Consider the following 15854-nt stretch of genomic DNA (forward strand, 5'->3'; position numbering starts at 1 on the left):
AAGAAAATTATTTGAAGCATGTTCTTCATGCTAGCAAGAAAAGAAAAAATATTTATTGATTTTATATTCAAAAGAAAATATTATAAGGCATGTTCTTCATGACCTTATCAAAAGAGGGAAAATGAAATTTTAAATTTAAGTTTGGACACCACATGATGCCCAAGTCGGCCTCCTAGTGAAGAAGTTGGTCGTGCCCCTAAAGGCACTTATTTGACCCCCCTAGTGTTTATATATAGAGATCACTTGATATCCCTCCAAAGTAGATTTGCATCTCATCTCATCAAGCGTATTTTTGATCTTACCAAGCGAACAAGGAGAAGAAGCCAGCCAAGACATCTAGAGGAAGATTCCCCTCGCACATGTGAAGAGACTCCTACTACAGGTCTGAGTATTCCTGAGGTCAAGTCCAAGATTTCTATGGAGTAGTCTGAGTTTTCTATGGAAAGGATCAAGTCGAATTTCGGCCTCTATTACAAACCTAGTCAGAGTTGTTGAGGAGCATGTTGAAGACATCTTTGTGACATTTTTGACTCGGCATCTTCTGGTTGTCTTGAGGTGACATATTGCTGGTTAGTTTGACCATGAGCTTGACTTCAATGTATCTTGTGTCGAGCTAAATATTTCTCTAAGAAAAAGCTTGTTGGATTTTTCCCCCATGTGGGTTTTCCCAGGGAAAATTCTTATAGTCTTTATTTGGCTCTCTCTTCATGATCCTACTATAATAAATGTAATATTGTTGATGTCTTCTATGTAATTGCTTAATGATGGATTTATGCATAAGAAAGTGAAAAATACACTTTGAAAAATCAACATGGAATCAAAGCTATGGTGAAAGAACAGTTATATAAAAGAAGTTATTCCTAGGGCTTCATCTGTCAATACCTCAGTTCAAGAATCTCATTATAGGAGAAGATCGAAGTCTATAAGAAGGTCAAAGCGCTAGCTAAAGTTCAAAGCTTTCTTTTCATGTACGAACTGACTAATTCTTGATCCAATGACAAGGTTGAAGCCCTCATCTTGTACTAAATGCCTTAGGCCTTGAATAGGCCAAACCTTAGCATGCTTGATCCGAATGGCCTCAGGACTTGTAGCCTGAAAAGCCTCTATTCATTAAAAAATCGATGTTTTGAACCTCTAATCAAAATTATCTCATAGATCTGAATTATCTCCAAGAGGTTGATCATATCCTCAGAATAATCCCTGTTGAAAGTCTCAAAAAAAAACTAGGTCGAAGTCCTTATCTAATCTCTATAGGACCTGTTGTCACACAAAGTGTCTAGGCACCGCGACAACGCTCAAAGTAAGGGTTGTCACTCTAATATGTACTCACTTCGTTCAGACTCTCTCCTAGACAAGTCAAGGGGGGTAGTCCCTAAGGTGAATAAATGAGAATAGCCTGTGGAACACAGGGTCTAGGAGACTTGAAGATGGGAAACCTGATGAATTTAGGACAAATCTTAGCTAACTGAGATGAATAGATAAAACACATGACACATCCACAGGATAGAAATGATTATAGACTAGTGCCTTCATATTCGATTAACCATAGATTAAGTAAAAACAAGTTATCCAAAGCAATTTACGAATGTGACGAATAATGACAATCATGAACGATTAAATGTAAATGCCCAAAACTCTATGGAAACTCCAAACACACCTACCTCATAGTTGTTGTTTGAACCCACTGATGTTGGCACTAGCTCCTCGAGGGCTTATTCTATACGTCCTCGTGTTGATGCATGAGACATTACATTGCACATGGAGACATTGTCTATTTTTGGTTTTCTAATTATGTTATGATACATGGAGAACTTGCAAGTTGCTACCATATGTGATTTTGTTTATGAAATCATTTTTCAGTTTGCTTTTAAAAATTTTGAATACAAATCTCAATTGTGTTATGTTATAACTTATATGATCATATTTTATGAGTTGTTATGAATTCTTGTTTAAAGATTGGTTTTATAACTTGTATGTGTTGGAAATGCCAATAATTTATCTTTTATGCAAAAAGGATGAGACATTTTTTAGTTTTTTGCTATTTGTCGAGTCTTCCCGAGTTGGCAAGTGATATGTCAGCCGAGTATTTGCTGGGTACAAGTCATGCAACAGTGGTTCTTTGGAGTGTGTCTTCTTGATCTCATTAGATATTTGATTCACCTTGACTACATTGCTCTAGCTGGATTTGGCACTGATCTCTACTCCCTTCCATCACCTATTTTAAAACCATAAAAACCTCGTAACTTTGTTTTACCAAGGCTACTCTCAACTTCACCTTGTGCCTCATTTCTTGTCTTAGTAATCCTACTAGAGAGATCCCCTTTGAGCCAGAGGAGAGCTGGCCCAAAGTGAAAAGGAAATATTATTGAGGTGACCAGAGGTAACCATCCTAGCAGTTGTCCTTGAGTCGTACCTAGTCAATCAGGGCTTTCATCATTAAGTACAAATTGGGCGGTAACAAGGGGCATTGTTGCTTGATACTATAGGAAGAATCAAATCAATGAACCATTGATCAAGTAAAGACACTGCTGTTAGCCATATAGTATCTCAATAGATATACATGCCTTTTGAGTTTTTTAAAAGTCTCTCGACTGCCAAAGAGGTGTTGGTTCACTGTTTAGGTCAATGGAGAGTAGCTATCCACCAAGTTTCCATTCTTATTATGGTTCATCCCACACGTATGGCATAAATTTCAAAGGGATAAGACTGGATGTGAGTCCCGACTGATTTTGGCAGAGCACATACTCCTCATACTGAAGTCAGTCTGCTCTTTGCAATCCAGCCCCTCCAGACATATTTCTTGAAGCATTCCCAAAACAAGAGAAAAATAAAAGACTTTTGGATGGATGAAGGACCCTATAAAAAACCTGAACTGCAAACAAATAAATAGCTCTAGCATCATTCAACTTCACAAATGCCATCCATTATCTTTCAATAGTTATGTCTTCAAATAAAATTCTGTAGCTTCAAATATCATACTAAATAAGCAGTTAGTGCACATACAAAAAACTCTGGCCAAAGCAAACAACTAACAAGCAAGATCTGGCGGTTGTCAGCATTACCGAAATGACTACTTCCGCACTTCAACTTTCACTCCAAAAAGGTAAGACGCATGTATGCAATACATGTTGTTTGGATAAATGACAGACATCCTCAATTTAAAAGAAATATGGATTCGGTGCCCTCATCAAAACCCTTAAATAAACCTAACAGAATGTCATACAACTGAAAAGCAATATACCAAATACTTTCATCAGAAAGTTGAAACTTGAAACACCCTTGTATCAGATAGAACATGTAGAGTTTGCTTACCAAACTATCATCCCTTCAATTATCCATTATATATTTTTGATATAAAGTTGTCTACATCAAGTTCTCCATGTTCTTTTCGAGGACCCCAAACTATATCTTCTCACAAATAGAATGAATTCGCAGAGTATATATCAATTCCATAATTTCAACCTTTGATGCGAACAACAAATGAACCTGCAGGTGAAAGACAAACATATACAGCCAGTGGTAAGCAAAATAAATGGATAGTTACAAAGTGCAGTCAGCTGTAGCTTCCAAAGCATTTTCTTCTGACACAAAACTTACATGCAGGAAGATTCGCCACCTCAGCAGAAACTTGACAAGGAACTCCAAGATTTGTTAATGCTCCACGTATTATTCCACAAGGAAAGTAAAGGTGCATGCCTGCAGCTTGTGCAGCTTTTGCATCATTTGATGTTGTGGATGACTCTTCTGGGGAGCCATTTGCAGTTGGCAATGGGCTATCAAGAGATATACGAGTAAGCCATCGAAAACGGTTATCCTGCAATACAAATGTACCCTGCATGCAAGAAACAAGGGATGCAGAGCAAAAAATCATCTCCATTTTATTTTGAGATACATAATATTCCACCCACCATTCCAATTTAACAGGACATCATTTCTGCAATCTCTGATACCTAGTAATCCACTCACCTTCCCCATCCTCGGGGAAATTTTCCTAATCATCTCTCTGAATTTTCTCTGTTATGAAATTATCATATCAATAACATTACAAGTTACTCTTCTAACGTATGTCCAACTTTAGAGATAAACACAAACTCACACGATGATTAGTCTTCAAGTTGTCAATTTGTTTTTTGAATAGCTCTGACCAAAAGTCCTTGCAGATAAACTTGATTGCCTCCAGGTGGTCAGCAAACCTAGGTCGCTCCTTGGTATATCTGACACAAATCACATAAAGTATAGCAATACTTGAAAAATAAAACATACAAATCTAAGATTAAAGCATTAACACTTTATCACTTGTGAAATTTTAAATTGTTACAAAACAATGGGACATAACTTTGTGCAACTCTCAAGGCAGTTCCTATTCACCTCCACTAACTTTGTGCAACCCATAAGGATGTCCCTTTCCCTCTACTAGAAAGGTTTTGATTGTTGCATAGCAGACTGGAAAGTTTGGAAGTATGGAAACACATGAAACCATAAATCCTATTTATAGCAATGTTCCACCAAGTTTCGGAGATGGGGGAGCACAGGAGTGGGGAAACACACGTGGGGAACGTGCGGGAGCACCCCCATATTTTAGAGAAATTCAGGAGGGCATTGGGACCCTAGCATAGAGGTACCCGTCTCTAAAATTATAAAAAACAATAAATAAATAATGATAAGATCCCAACAAAAACAATTCAACCATGCAAATTCATCATTGTGAAATCCAGTGGAAACACTATAATCCTTAAAACTATTAGGTCTGCTGAATTCTGAATGGGATATGAAATTCTACTTTCTCCATAAGTAGTATTCTCAAACATCCTACAACAATTAATGGTAGAGTTACTTTTAAGTAAAAATTGGCATTCTCCGTTATCTTACTGTTTCTATCCTAGGTCACAAACTCCTGAAAGCTCTATCACCTAACTTTGTTGTGTCTTAAAGGGTTGTTGGACATAAAATCAATTGGCACCTTCTTTTTTTGGGGGGTGGAGGTCACCCAAATGCTCCCCTTCAGGAAAATGCATCCCCCGCGTTGGGGAAACAGTTTCCATGTGTTTCCCCAAAAGGGAGACATAGGGAAAAGTTTCCCCAGGCACACCCAAAGCGTGGGAAACATGGGGGACACAGCCCCCACCCTAGGGGGTATGCCCCTGTGGAACATTAATTTAGAGTAATTTCAGCTTGTCAAGACTCAACATTTACACTATCCTTTGATTATTGAATGTTGCTGGCGAAATCCGGGAAATTTGCAGCCCTCTGTAGTGCCTAACAAGCCTTGTAAATCCTTCCAGAATGATTACCCAATGACTACAAGTACTCATAAGACAACAGCCACTGCTTCAAACTTAAAATACTCATTTGCATTCAAACGAAATTCAAATCAAACCTTGTAGAGGTATGGGAATTTGTGCTTCCCACATTTTGTTTAAGGACATTCGTTAATAGCAACTTGACCTAGATAACTTGATCTAAATCAATTTCTGGTCAACTTGTATTAAGTTTCAGAAAAGCTGATGGCTGACCATATTGCTAGTTTTGTGCATGCTCCTCAATGTCCATTGAACCCTCACCCATTTCACTCTTTTCAGCTCATTCAGATTCAATGATACTTCTTGGCATTCTCCTTGTACTGTTCTACTACGCCTTTTCAGTTCTTACAGAGATGCCCTTGCATTTCCTCTGTTTAGTCATGTGTACATTTTATATTCCCTAGACAATTTGTGGCCATTGGCCACTTCTGGATATTAATATTTAAATTAAATTATATCACTTTTAAACATCAGACAAAAAATGCAGTGCAGTTCAGAAAATTAGAAGGGCCTCGCATTCTTAGCTGATTCAAAGCTTGAAAAATAATAAAGTGGCTATGTATACTTATTGTCAGGTAATAATACTTACCCTCAACTTCTCAGGATTCCAATGACATCTGAATTGTATTACAAAATTGTTTGAGATGTACAACCACTTCCCATAAGTATATTTCAAAACCACTTACACTATGCCATAGAATATAGAATTAACAATTTACAGAAGGGATCTAATAATATCTGAATTGTATTACAAAATTATAGGCATTATACAACAATTGCCTATGAAAACAATTTAAAAGAATCTAGCATGTCGTGTTGCAAAAAACAGAAAATGAAGCTAATCACTGAACCTAGCTAGCATGTCGTGTTGCAAAAAACAGAAAATGAAGCTAATCACTTCACTAGGTTCAGTGTCATTTAAGGACGCAGAGTTACCTGATAACTTAGTATTTAATAGGTGGCACTTGCAAAGTGGAGATCACATTCTTGTCAACTAGCACCGCTTCCAAACCCATTGGCACTGAGGGGAATGGGCCAAGCAAGAATGTGAAAGCAATTTGATTGTCTCAAACCCTCACTTGATCATAGGCACACAGAGATTAGCATATCTTCCCAGATAAGCTTATGGAAGCACAAGACAGCACATTGTAAATGAACTCAGTGAGGAGTGAAACTCAAAGGAAGTGTAGCAAAAGTTATAAACAAGATAATGATTCACTTAAATCAGGTTGTGTCAGTAACAATGTTTTAAAACTCCGACTCGGCCAAGGGTCAACTCCGACTTGCTATCGACTCGGCCGGCTCGATTTCAATGACTCGGTCATTGCAAAAAATACATTAAATATTTATTTTTTATAAAAACACAATTTTAAAGATTTTCATTCATGTTTCCAAACACACAGCATTAGAATATAGATAGAAGACAACATATGATCAAAGTAGGCTCATGAATATATCCATTATATCAAAATGGCACCCAGTGCAATGTCCAATACATACACGATGATGATATAGATATCAAAACAAAAACACATAACCAAGGAGGCTATAAATGGCCTCTAGAACAAAAGTCTGTGACCAGTACTACTGGCTACTGCTAGAGTTGCCAACATCATATGGCTCAGTGTTACTTGGGAGCGCCCAGAGCGGGAGCGAAAGTGGGGAGCGAGAGCAAAAACGGGAGCGGGAGCGACATTTTCAAAAGCTCCTGGTTTGAGAGCGAATCCCGGAGGAGTTCGACAACCAATGTCACTAACATCAAGGTACACAGAGGGATTGGTGCTCTTGATTAAATACAAGTTCCATACCCTAATACATGACAAAATTCAATGGAAACATTGCAATCCTCCAATCCTGAAATCCTGAAAAACTGATAAGTCTGCTGGATTTTGAATGAAATCTAAAATTCTACTTTCTCCATATGAAATCCAATGAGGCCGGAACCACTCTCAAACATCCTGAGTCATTTCATGGTAACGTTAAAAATTTAAGTAAAAGGATGAAAATGAAGATTAAGGAGAATTTCACTTTTACTTTAAGAATTTAAGAATTTAACATTACCATGAAATTTGAATAGCATATCAAGACTAGGAGAGGGGAATGGACCCCAAATAGCATTTAACTAATTTATAAAACACCTTGGAGTCCCCACTAACCAGCTAACAGTTAAAAAATTTAAAAAATATGAAAAATGGAATTTTTTTGGGGTTATAGGCCGCATTCATTGACTCAGCTGAGTTATTGCGGAACCGGCCGAGTTGACCGAGTCAGTCATGACTCGGCCTCCCGTTCCGTTTTTTCTGTCGGGTCACAAAAATTTTCAACAGGCCAAATTTTAAAACACTGCTTAGAAATTATAGTGAAAGCAAGACTTCAAATCCATAATAAAGGCTTCAGGAATGAATCATCAAAAGGTTTGATTTCCACCATGCATGAAAAATACAAAAAACAAAACAAAAAAAAGTCATTGCATGCACATGAGCTGGCATGTCATCTGGTAATGATGACAAGACACTGCAACGAGGGAATGATCTGAGACTTAATCAAAGTGCTTCTCGATGTATTAAGACAACAGCTGGACCTGTTCCTCAGTGAATTCAATTTCCTGCATCACATTATCAATTCAATATTGCAAACTATCAAAAAAGTTAAAACTGTCTTCATCACTGTGTGTTCCTGTCAAGTGATGATGAAATCCATGCTAGTTGTCAATAGTGTTTTGGTGTAGTACTGAATCAATCTTTCAATATGGATGACTAGGAGGACTCATATAAGTATTATGTATCATATATGCTGCCATGTTGGTGCTTGGAAAGGTGAAGATCAATACATTTGATAGTGATCCTTGGAATCCAGTCATGGCTATTAATAATGCCAGTTATAATGCTAGAGACAGACATTTCTAGTATGTACTCAGATTGGTTTCATTTGTTTCCCTAAGCTTCCCAGGCAACACCTTTTATTTCACCAATCCCATCTCTGATTCTCGAGGCCCTAATCTTAACTCCACCATTATTTTCTAAGATTGAGAAACATACTATATAATTCCATTTTCCTAAGTTTATGATTATATTGCATCATCCAAAATGTGGAATCTAGGTTAACCTATAAGAATAGGCATTAAGTATATGGAATTTGTAAGCAAATGTAAGCAAAGTGATATGCCACCAAACCCTAATAGAATTTCTCGTTGCATTCATTGGAATGAGATTCACCAACCCATAAAGGTAACCAAATGCAAACACTTTAGGACCATACAATGGAAGTCATCACCAATAGAGTCCCACATTGGCTCTGAGGATTCATTCAATATCTAAATGTGGTGCAGCAAGAGCACACTCATTTTGGGCAGCGAAGGTTCATTCTTGAATCTTTGATACTGTGGTTTCTGCTTGCAAGGCTATGGAGTGGGCCAGGGAGTCTAGTAAATAGCGCCTTATGTTGAAGACTGACTTTTATAAGGCTTATGATTGGAATTTGGGTTCGTTGGTCCATCTCTGAGATGCTGACTTGTTTGGGTTTTGGGCCTTGTTGTGTTTCCATGGTTAAAACACTTTTCACCAATGTCTTGGCTTTTGTTTCTATCAACAATGCTTTGTCCCCAAAAACTGCTCTTCATAGGTCCATTCACTAGGGGGTGTCCTCTGCCTCTATATTTATGTGTTGATTGCTGATCCCTTGGGTTATCTGTTGCAGGTGGCTCACATTGTGGGGCAGGTTAGAGACATTTTACTCCCAAATGGTTCAAAAAATGGTTAATAACCATTTTGTTGATGATTCTCTACTCTTTGTCCTTGCAAATCAGGACTATGTTGATGGTGCTCTAGTGTGCCTACATGCTTTCTGTGCTGCTTCAAGTGTATTGCCTATTGAGTTAGATTACCCTCTTGAGTGGATACCTACCACTTGGACTTATATTTGCCACAGAATCATTAATTGGCATCTCGGCGTCCCCTTTGGGTTTGGTGTGATGCATGTAGCCATGTGGGATTGATGCTTATAGAGGTTGCAAAGCAATAAACATGTTTGGCATCAACATTTACTTCCTCCTAAAGAGCACCATGGAGAAAAGTTGTCTTGACATCCATCTGATGGAAATTCCACCCTTGACTAACAACTAAAGCAATAATAGAGTGAATGGTGGTATAGCGAACAATGGGAGCAAAGAAGTCTTCATAATCAATTCCCCCTTTCTGAGAGAATCCTTGAGCCACAAATCCTGCTTTATATTTTTCAATACTGTCATCCATCCCATGTTTTATTTTGAACAACCACTTTGAAGTCACAACTGATTTGCCCTGAGGTCTAGGAACAACTTCCCATACATCATTTTGCATAATGGATTCATATTCTTCTGTCATGGCATCCTTCCATACTTGGTGCTTTATTGCTTCTTCAAATGATTGAGATTCACTCTGTATGATAGAACTCATAGCAACAAGATAGTTTTGATATCGACTGGGCTTCTTGCTTTCTCTAAAAGTGCCCCTGGGAGCAGTATGTTTTTCAGCATCTTGTAGAGTATCACGAAGCCATAGAGGCCTTTTCCTATATGGAGGAGGATCTAATGGATCCATAGGCTCAACAGGTTCATCTAGGTCCTCATGATCAGGTTCATGAGTAGAGGGATCCACATCATCATTTGTTTCTTTAGAAGAGATAGGAGGACTAATTCTTACTTTTTCAAGGAACTGCATCTTCATGAAACGTTACATCTCTGTTGAAGTCTATTGTTCTTTGACCAGGTATATAAATTCTAAATGCTTTAGAATCTTCACAATAGCCCACAAACATACCTTTCTTACTTGAAGCCTCAAGCTTGTTCCTCTTTTCTTTTGGTACATGAAAATAAACAGGACAGCCAAAGATCCTTAAATGACTGACATCAAGTTTCTTGCCTGTGAATACTTCTTCAGGAGTCTTGTCATATAATGCTCGATGAGGAGTCATGTTTTGTACATATACGACAATGTTGGCAGCTTCTCCCCATAGGAACCTTGGCACATTCTGATCATCTAGCATGGCACGAGCAACCTCCATGATAGTTCTATTCTTTCTTTCTACCACACCATTATGTTCAGGATTATATGGTACAATAGTCTCTTTCTTGATAACGGCTTCTCTGCAAAAGTCAATGAATTCATTTGAAATCAATTCTCCTCCATTATCTGATCTGACGACTTTGATTTTCTATCCAATTCGATTTTCAATCAATGCTTTGAAATGTTTAAACATATCAAAGGCTTCATCTTTGTGCCTTAGAAAGTATATCCGTGTTTTTCTAAAGAAATCATCCACAAAGGTGATATAATACAAATATCCACCTATGGATGCCACTGGCATAGGTCCACACAAATCTGAATGAATTAGCTGCAAGATGTCATGAGTTTTGGTACTGCTAGAGGGGAAAGGCCCTCTCATTTTCTTTCCACTTTCACAACCAGGGCAAACACCATCATGTTTTGATTGGATTTCTGGCATTCCAGAAACCATCTTCTTTACTTTGGCTAGTGCCTTATAATGAAGATGAGCAAATCTACGGTGCCATAACTCGATGTGATTGAAATTGCATTCTTGGGCCATAGATTTAATAGGTCTCCCATTGACCTTGTAAAGCCCTTCGACTCTCAATCCAAGAGTAAAAGCATTTTTCATGTTTGTTTTCTCTAGCAAGGTTAACACCTTTCCTTTTATAAAAGCCACCTTCATTCCTTTATCTTCTAGAGCAAATATAGATACAAGATTTTTCTTTAGACCAAGTACATATAAAACATCTTGAAGGTAAATAGTTTCTCCAAGATCCAAATGAAACGAAATTGGACCAAACCCTTTTACAAGGTATGTAGTGTTATCTCCAAGGATAATGTTTAAACCAGTCTCCCTCTCAACCAAATTAGAGAGGACTTCTTTATAACCAAAGAAGTGCCTAGAGGCATCACTATCCACTAACCAGTTGTCTAAAGAATCTCTAGGAGAAGCACTAGACAAAGCTGAAATCAGAAAGTACTCAGATTGAGAAGCAGCAACATTATTTTCATACCTTATATTTTTGTATCTCTTTTGAGGACGAGGCTCTTGATCATGATCACTGTGAACATTGCTTCTTCCATCATATCTTCTTCCTCCATAATTCCTCCTTTTTCGATCAAGAGACTGATTATTGTAGTTGTTGCTACTCCTTTGATTATAAGAGGATCTTCTTTCTGGACAATCTTGAGCATAGTGCCCATACTTGTGACAGTTAAAGCATTCAACATTCCTCATGCTCTTCTTGAAAAGCTTGGGCTTGGACTTTGGATTAGAAGATTTTCCCTTTCCTTTCTTCTTCTTTTCTTGTGCAGCGAAGGCAGATGGTTCTCCTTCATGTCTCTGAATTTTGCCCCTTGAAATCATCCTTGATTCTTTTTGCTTGCATCTTCCGATCAATTCATCAAAAATTGGTAGAACATTGTTATTGTTGATAGTAATAATGAATACTTCCCAAGCTACAGGAAGTCCATCAAGGGCTGTGTGTACCAATTCCCTATCAGACAGGGGCTCACCATCAGACAAAATTTGGTCCTCGAATTCAATAATCCTTATAAAATAAGACTGAATAGAATCTTCGTTATTCAATTTGATATCTTTGATGTTTCATCAATTCAAAAACGCGATTCAAATTTTGAACTTCGAACATGTCAATCTTGTCATACATTTCCTTAGATGTCTTCAGTTTGGAGATACAGGCAAGAAGATGATATTTCAAAGAATCAATGATAATATTGCGGGCTTTGATCTCAACTTTCTTGTGTCTTGCTTTAGCAGCAGCAGGGGCATTTTCAGGAGGCTGGGGTACACCTCCTTGGACATACTCCAGAACATCTTCTCCATCCAAGTTGGTGTCCAGCCTGAGTTTCCAAGCAACATAATTTGAAGCCCGCGTCAATTTCTCGCTGTCCTTGAAGAAGGATGTAGCCATCTGAACTGATCTACTGTTGTATTTTGAGCAGCAAATAAGGTCTTTCAGCAGATAATTGCCTTCAACTTACTGTTCTTGAGCTTATCTTCACCACAACTCTGATACCATGTTAAATTTTGCAATTTTTAAATTAATTATCTTAGATCTTCAACCTTTAAGTGCAGATAGTAACCAATAACCATATAGAAGACAGTCAATGAACAATAAGACAGCAGATTTGGTCCAAGACTAAGGAAAAACCCCAATGTAGGGAAAGCCCCACTGTGGGGGAAAACCCTTTAAGAATATTCTTCTATTAGATCTTCATCAAATGTTCAACAGAGATACATAAGTAGAGTACAAAACCCTTTTCTCAATGACAGCAACATTACCCCTTTTCAAACTAGGACAGATCTTCTGAAGTGTGAGATCTGATCACAAATGTAGAATAAAAAATCCTTCAATCCTTCAGCAAAGGTTACAAGTGCGAATAGGAGATCTACAATAGGTCTGCCAGCAAATGACAAATAAGCCTCAATGCGAACCAAAAGAAAACATGCCTTTAGTGCAAAGTGATCTAGCCACAGATATGAGAAAAATATCTTCCAAAGATCATGCTTCAAGATGAGTGTTAATGAATTGAAAATCAGCTTCAAAATTGCAAGTGCAAGAAGAAGATTAGCTTTCACGAATGAGATAGACAAGTCTCTAGATGCGTGTTAGAAATCCAAGACAATACACCTTCACAATAAGATGATTGGCCACAAATAATAAGTAAATATCCTCCAGGTGTGAGAGGATGAGATCTGCAAAAACTGATACAAGGGAGATCTACCACAATGATAATACAAGATAGAGATCTTGCCAATAATACAAAATCTGCCAAACAATAATGCAAGAAAGAAATCTCCAAAAATGCGAAAGAGAAATCTCCACTAGATCTGCCAATGATGAAACAAAACAACAGGCTTCCAATAAATCTGCTAACAATGAGACAGATAAAATACTGATGCAAGGGCTTTATCACCAATGCGAAAAAGATCACCAGTGATGATGTCAGGCCAGGCAGTAACTCCACAAAGCAAAAACTGATTCGTATATTCTATTCCATCAGGTAGGTCTATTATATACATGAGAGAGAGACTGTTCAGTTCATCTCCTGATGACTGTTCATATTTCTCATTTATTTATTTACATATATTTACCCAATCGCAAGGATTAGGTGTCAACATTCCCCCCCTTAATCTGAAGGGATGTTGGTGAGTCCAAGCATCATTCTGAATCGTTCAAGCTTTTCTCTTCCAAGCACTTTGGTGAAGATGTCTGCAATTTGCTCATTTGTGGAACAATGACAGAGATGGATTGTTTTGGCCTCAACATGGTGTCGAATCAGATGATATTTAGTATTGATGTGCTTCGTTCGATCATGGAACTTTGGGTTCTTGGCCAACTTTATTGCAGAGGTATTGTCAATCATGAGTGTAGTTGATTGTACTTGTTTTACCTGCAAATCTTCAAGAATTTTCCTGAGCCACACAATTTCTTTTGTTGCTTCAGCTGCTGCCACGTATTATGCTTCTGTTATGGAATCTGCTGGAACTGATTGTTTGCGTGATCTCCAGGAGACAGCTCCTGATCCAAGACTCATAGCATATCCTGAAGTTGATACCCCAGTTTCTTTGTCTCCATCGAAGTCTGAATCAGAGTATCCAATCAAGCTGAAGTCGTCCACCTGTGTATATTTGATTCCAAAGTCTTGAGTTCCCTTCAAGTACCTTAGAACTCTTTTTGCAGCAGACCAATGTCCCTCACAAGGCTTTTGCATAAACCTAGAGAGGATTCCAACAGCAAACGAAATGTCTGGTCTGGTAGTAGTTAGGTAGTTGAGACTTCCTACAAGCTGTCTATACTTTGTTGCATTCTCAAATTCTTTTCCTTCAATAGATGTGAGCTTTAAGTTTTGTTCCATTGGAGTAGTAAGAGGATTGCACTCTGTCATGCCAAACATGTTCAACAGATCTCCAATGTATTTCTTTTGAGAAAGAAATATGGACTTTGGATGTTGGGTTACTTCAATGCCAAGATAGTAATAAACATAGCCCAAATCAGTCATTTCAAAACTTTTCCCCAATTCCTTCTTTATGGATGCAATGTAGCTTTCATTGTTCCCTGTCATCAAAAGATCATCTACATATACCACAAGATATACAACTGTTTTGCCAACTTTCTTGACAAATAAAGTTGCATCATCAAGATCAAAATGTTTGAAATTGAGTTTCAGAAGATGCTCAGTTAGTTTTTCATACCAGGCTCGCGGTGCTTGTTTGAGGCCATACAAGGACTTCACAAGTTTGCATACTTTATTTTCACAGCAAATCCTTCAGGCTGGGACATAAAAACATTCTCTTTTAAATCTCCATTTAAGAAAGCAGTTTTTACGTCCATTTGGTGGACTTTCCAACCGTTCTGAGCTGCTAATGCAAAGAGTGTCCGGATGGTAGCCCATTTTGCTGTGGGGGCAAAAGTCTCCTCATAATCGACCCCTTCCTTCTATGCAAAACCTTTTGCCACAAGCCTAGCTTTGTGCTTGTCAAGTAAGCCATCAGCTTTATACTTGTGTAAAAAATTCTGTTTTCCCACCCCGGTTTTCAGTTTCTCCTTATTTCTCCCATGTAGTTAAATGCCCATTCCCATAACCATACATTTAACAGACTGAAAAAAATAAATATTGCTGAAAACACAAATTCTGGAAAATTTTCAGAATGCTGGAAATTGCAGAAATAAAAATCAGCAATTAAAAACAGCCATAAAAACACATTTAAACTCAGTGATTTTTGGTCAACTTGACCCTGGAAAAACCCCCTACAACTCTTGGGGAAAACCAGTTTGAGAGCTCTTCTTTATTTCTGGAAAATGCCTTTTACAGAGAAAATTTTTCAGCAAAAAAATCAGCAAAACAGAAATTTTTCCAGCAAGCAAACTTATCTGTTTTTCAGCTAACAGACAATCTGGAAAATGGCTGTACGAGCTGTACGGACCGTACGGATGTACGGCCGTGCGGGCTGTACGGACAGACCTCGAAATTCGTGCAGAAAATCGCCTCCTCGATATTCGTGCTGAAAATCAATTTTTTCACTGTTTTGCTCACTAAATCTGCCTTTTTCTGCTTGTTCTTTGAGCTGTACGGATTTGCTGAAGTGCTGCCTTGGTATGTGTGCCAAACTGCTGCCTCTTTCTCCTCCTTGTCCAGAAATCTCCTTTGCTCTCTTGCTCTCCTTCTCCCAATCTGCTCATGAAAGAATGAATGATCTTTTCCTCTTTTTCCTCCCTTAACCCAACCCTAAATGACTTTTGGGTGATCCCTAAATCCAATGGCTGAAATAGATTTAGATCAATGGCTGAGATTAAATGCTCATTTAAATCTCACTTTCTATTTTTTTAATTCACCCCACTTTAATAAAGACCCACTTAGTCATTTATTTCCAAAGTCACTTTTCCTTTCTAATTTTTCATTGACTTTATAAAAGTCACTTTAAAATTAGACTTAGTAACTTTATCACTTAAAGTCACTTTCAAATTAGATTTAACTTTATAAAAAATTATAAAGTTACTTCAGG

At 37.8% G+C, this 15854-nt stretch overlaps 1 protein-coding gene across 1 annotated transcript in view; it reads right to left on the minus strand.

Moving 5' to 3' along the window:
• Positions 1-3115: 3115 nt before the first annotated feature.
• The window catches only part of LOC149254190 (uncharacterized), a 62901-nt gene continuing 50162 nt past the window's right edge, over positions 3116-15854 (minus strand). The window contains exons 2-4 of the mRNA XM_089460074.1: positions 4097-4214; positions 3598-3832; positions 3116-3486 (exon numbers count right to left, since the gene is read on the minus strand). Coding sequence (XP_089316200.1) covers positions 3458-3486; positions 3598-3832; positions 4097-4214 — 382 coding nt within the window. The 3' untranslated portion in view covers positions 3116-3457. The remainder of the gene's footprint in view (positions 3487-3597; positions 3833-4096; positions 4215-15854) is intronic.

The sequence above is a fragment of the Pinus tabuliformis genome, chromosome 7 (assembly GCF_031772625.1).
Source record: "Pinus tabuliformis cultivar Carrire ecotype Pingquan chromosome 7, CPIR1, whole genome shotgun sequence".
Taxonomy (NCBI): domain Eukaryota; kingdom Viridiplantae; phylum Streptophyta; class Pinopsida; order Pinales; family Pinaceae; genus Pinus; species Pinus tabuliformis.